The sequence below is a fragment of the Habropoda laboriosa genome, unplaced genomic scaffold, assembly GCF_001263275.1.
Source record: "Habropoda laboriosa isolate 0110345459 unplaced genomic scaffold, ASM126327v1 scaffold40, whole genome shotgun sequence".
NCBI classification, from domain to species: domain Eukaryota; kingdom Metazoa; phylum Arthropoda; class Insecta; order Hymenoptera; family Apidae; genus Habropoda; species Habropoda laboriosa.
In genome coordinates, this window is record NW_017100231.1 from 517602 (window position 1) to 519197 (window position 1596).

Sequence of the window (1596 nt, forward strand, 5' to 3'; positions counted from 1 at the left end):
AGCTAGTTTTTTGAATTAATCAAATAATTAAAATAGGTATTCTGTAAAATTATTTATATGCTGTTAATATTATCGTAAGAATGTGATGCAATATATCCCAAATATTTTGAAAAAACTATTTGGGGTACTTAATTTGGGTATTTTTAAATGTCTTGTGCACTTAAAGTATTTTTAATATTAGTAATTTTCTTATAATTGAGTTAGTTGTTAATATTCAACTACTTGTAGACATACTTAAATGTAACTTCTTACTAAATTATTGTGTGGTGCAAATATTATTAGGATAACAGCATGACAAATAGCTTACTAATTTTCAATTTTATGTGTGTGTGTGTGTTTTACAAGACTAGAGAAAATTTCCTTGCTACCCGGGATAAAACAGAATCACTTATGAATAAAATGAAGGATATGAAAAAGGTATGTGTTATATTTCAAGATTATTCACATTATTTATTTTTAGTATAAATACAAGTGTATCATCATAACATAATATTCAATATTGTCCAAATAACTATTAAGTTTATTAAACATGAGTTTTATGTTCATATCATATATTTCAGTTAATTCATGAAAATTTTAATGTCATTCTGTTATGCATAGTAATCAAATTACTACATCTGTAGCTTGTTTTATTTGAAGAAAAGAATTTTAGTATTTTGTATTAATTTTTGTAATGTACATTTGCAATGTAATATTTTCATTTTATAGTCTGCTGTAGAAAGTGGGGTCAATAAACTATACACCCGTGAAGGTTACTTGTTTTTAATGGAAAAAAGTAAGCATACAAATTTGGATACATTCAATGATAATAAGCGTTGTAATTGTTTAAACATACTAGTGTAATTATAGTATAGTACATAAATCCGTTTATTTCTATAGAAGCATTTGGTACAACATGGACAAAACAATATTGTACATATCAAAAGGACAAGAAAGAATTTACAATGATACCTTATAATCAACTCACAGGAAAGTTTGTAAGTAAAATTTATAATGCACTAAAAATAGACTGTAAAATAATGCACTGTAAAAAAAGATATAACGTTATTGTATTTTAACAGAGCAGCAAAGAAATTTTAATATTGGCGTCTTGTGTACGTCGTACATCGGATACAATTGAAAAACGGTTTTGCTTTGACATCACAACTATTGATAAGTAAGTTAAAACAAAAAAACCTTCAAGTATGTGTGTCTTATGTCTTTCTAACGGTAGAATCTGGATCATTATAGCTTACTTTAGATAATTTATCTAACCAGATACTATGTTTTATGTTTAAATGTCTATTCTTCAAAGTTTGATACGTTTTGCATTCTTGGGAATTTAAGGTAGGTGATAGCTAACCTACATTTAGTTTTTTCTTAACTTATAACGAAATGAAAAAATTACTTTTTATATCAATATATATTGTAGTTAAGTAATGATGGTAGTCATAAATTGCTTATAAAATGATGCATCTGTATCTTTTATCTACAGGTTTTTATAATATCAAAAAAAACAATTATAAGTAATAACGTAATCATAAATAAACATAACGCTGATACAATATTTTGATTTTAACAAAAATTAATTGTAAACATACATTACAAGTTATTGAA

At 24.9% G+C, this 1596-nt stretch overlaps 1 protein-coding gene across 1 annotated transcript in view; it reads left to right on the forward strand.

Annotated features, from left to right (window-relative positions):
• LOC108571528 (rho GTPase-activating protein 26-like) overlaps positions 1-1596 on the forward strand; it is an 8720-nt gene that overhangs the window by 4448 nt on the left and 2676 nt on the right. The window contains exons 7-10 of the mRNA XM_017933589.1: positions 346-417; positions 709-775; positions 880-977; positions 1062-1156. Coding sequence (XP_017789078.1) covers positions 346-417; positions 709-775; positions 880-977; positions 1062-1156 — 332 coding nt within the window. The remainder of the gene's footprint in view (positions 1-345; positions 418-708; positions 776-879; positions 978-1061; positions 1157-1596) is intronic.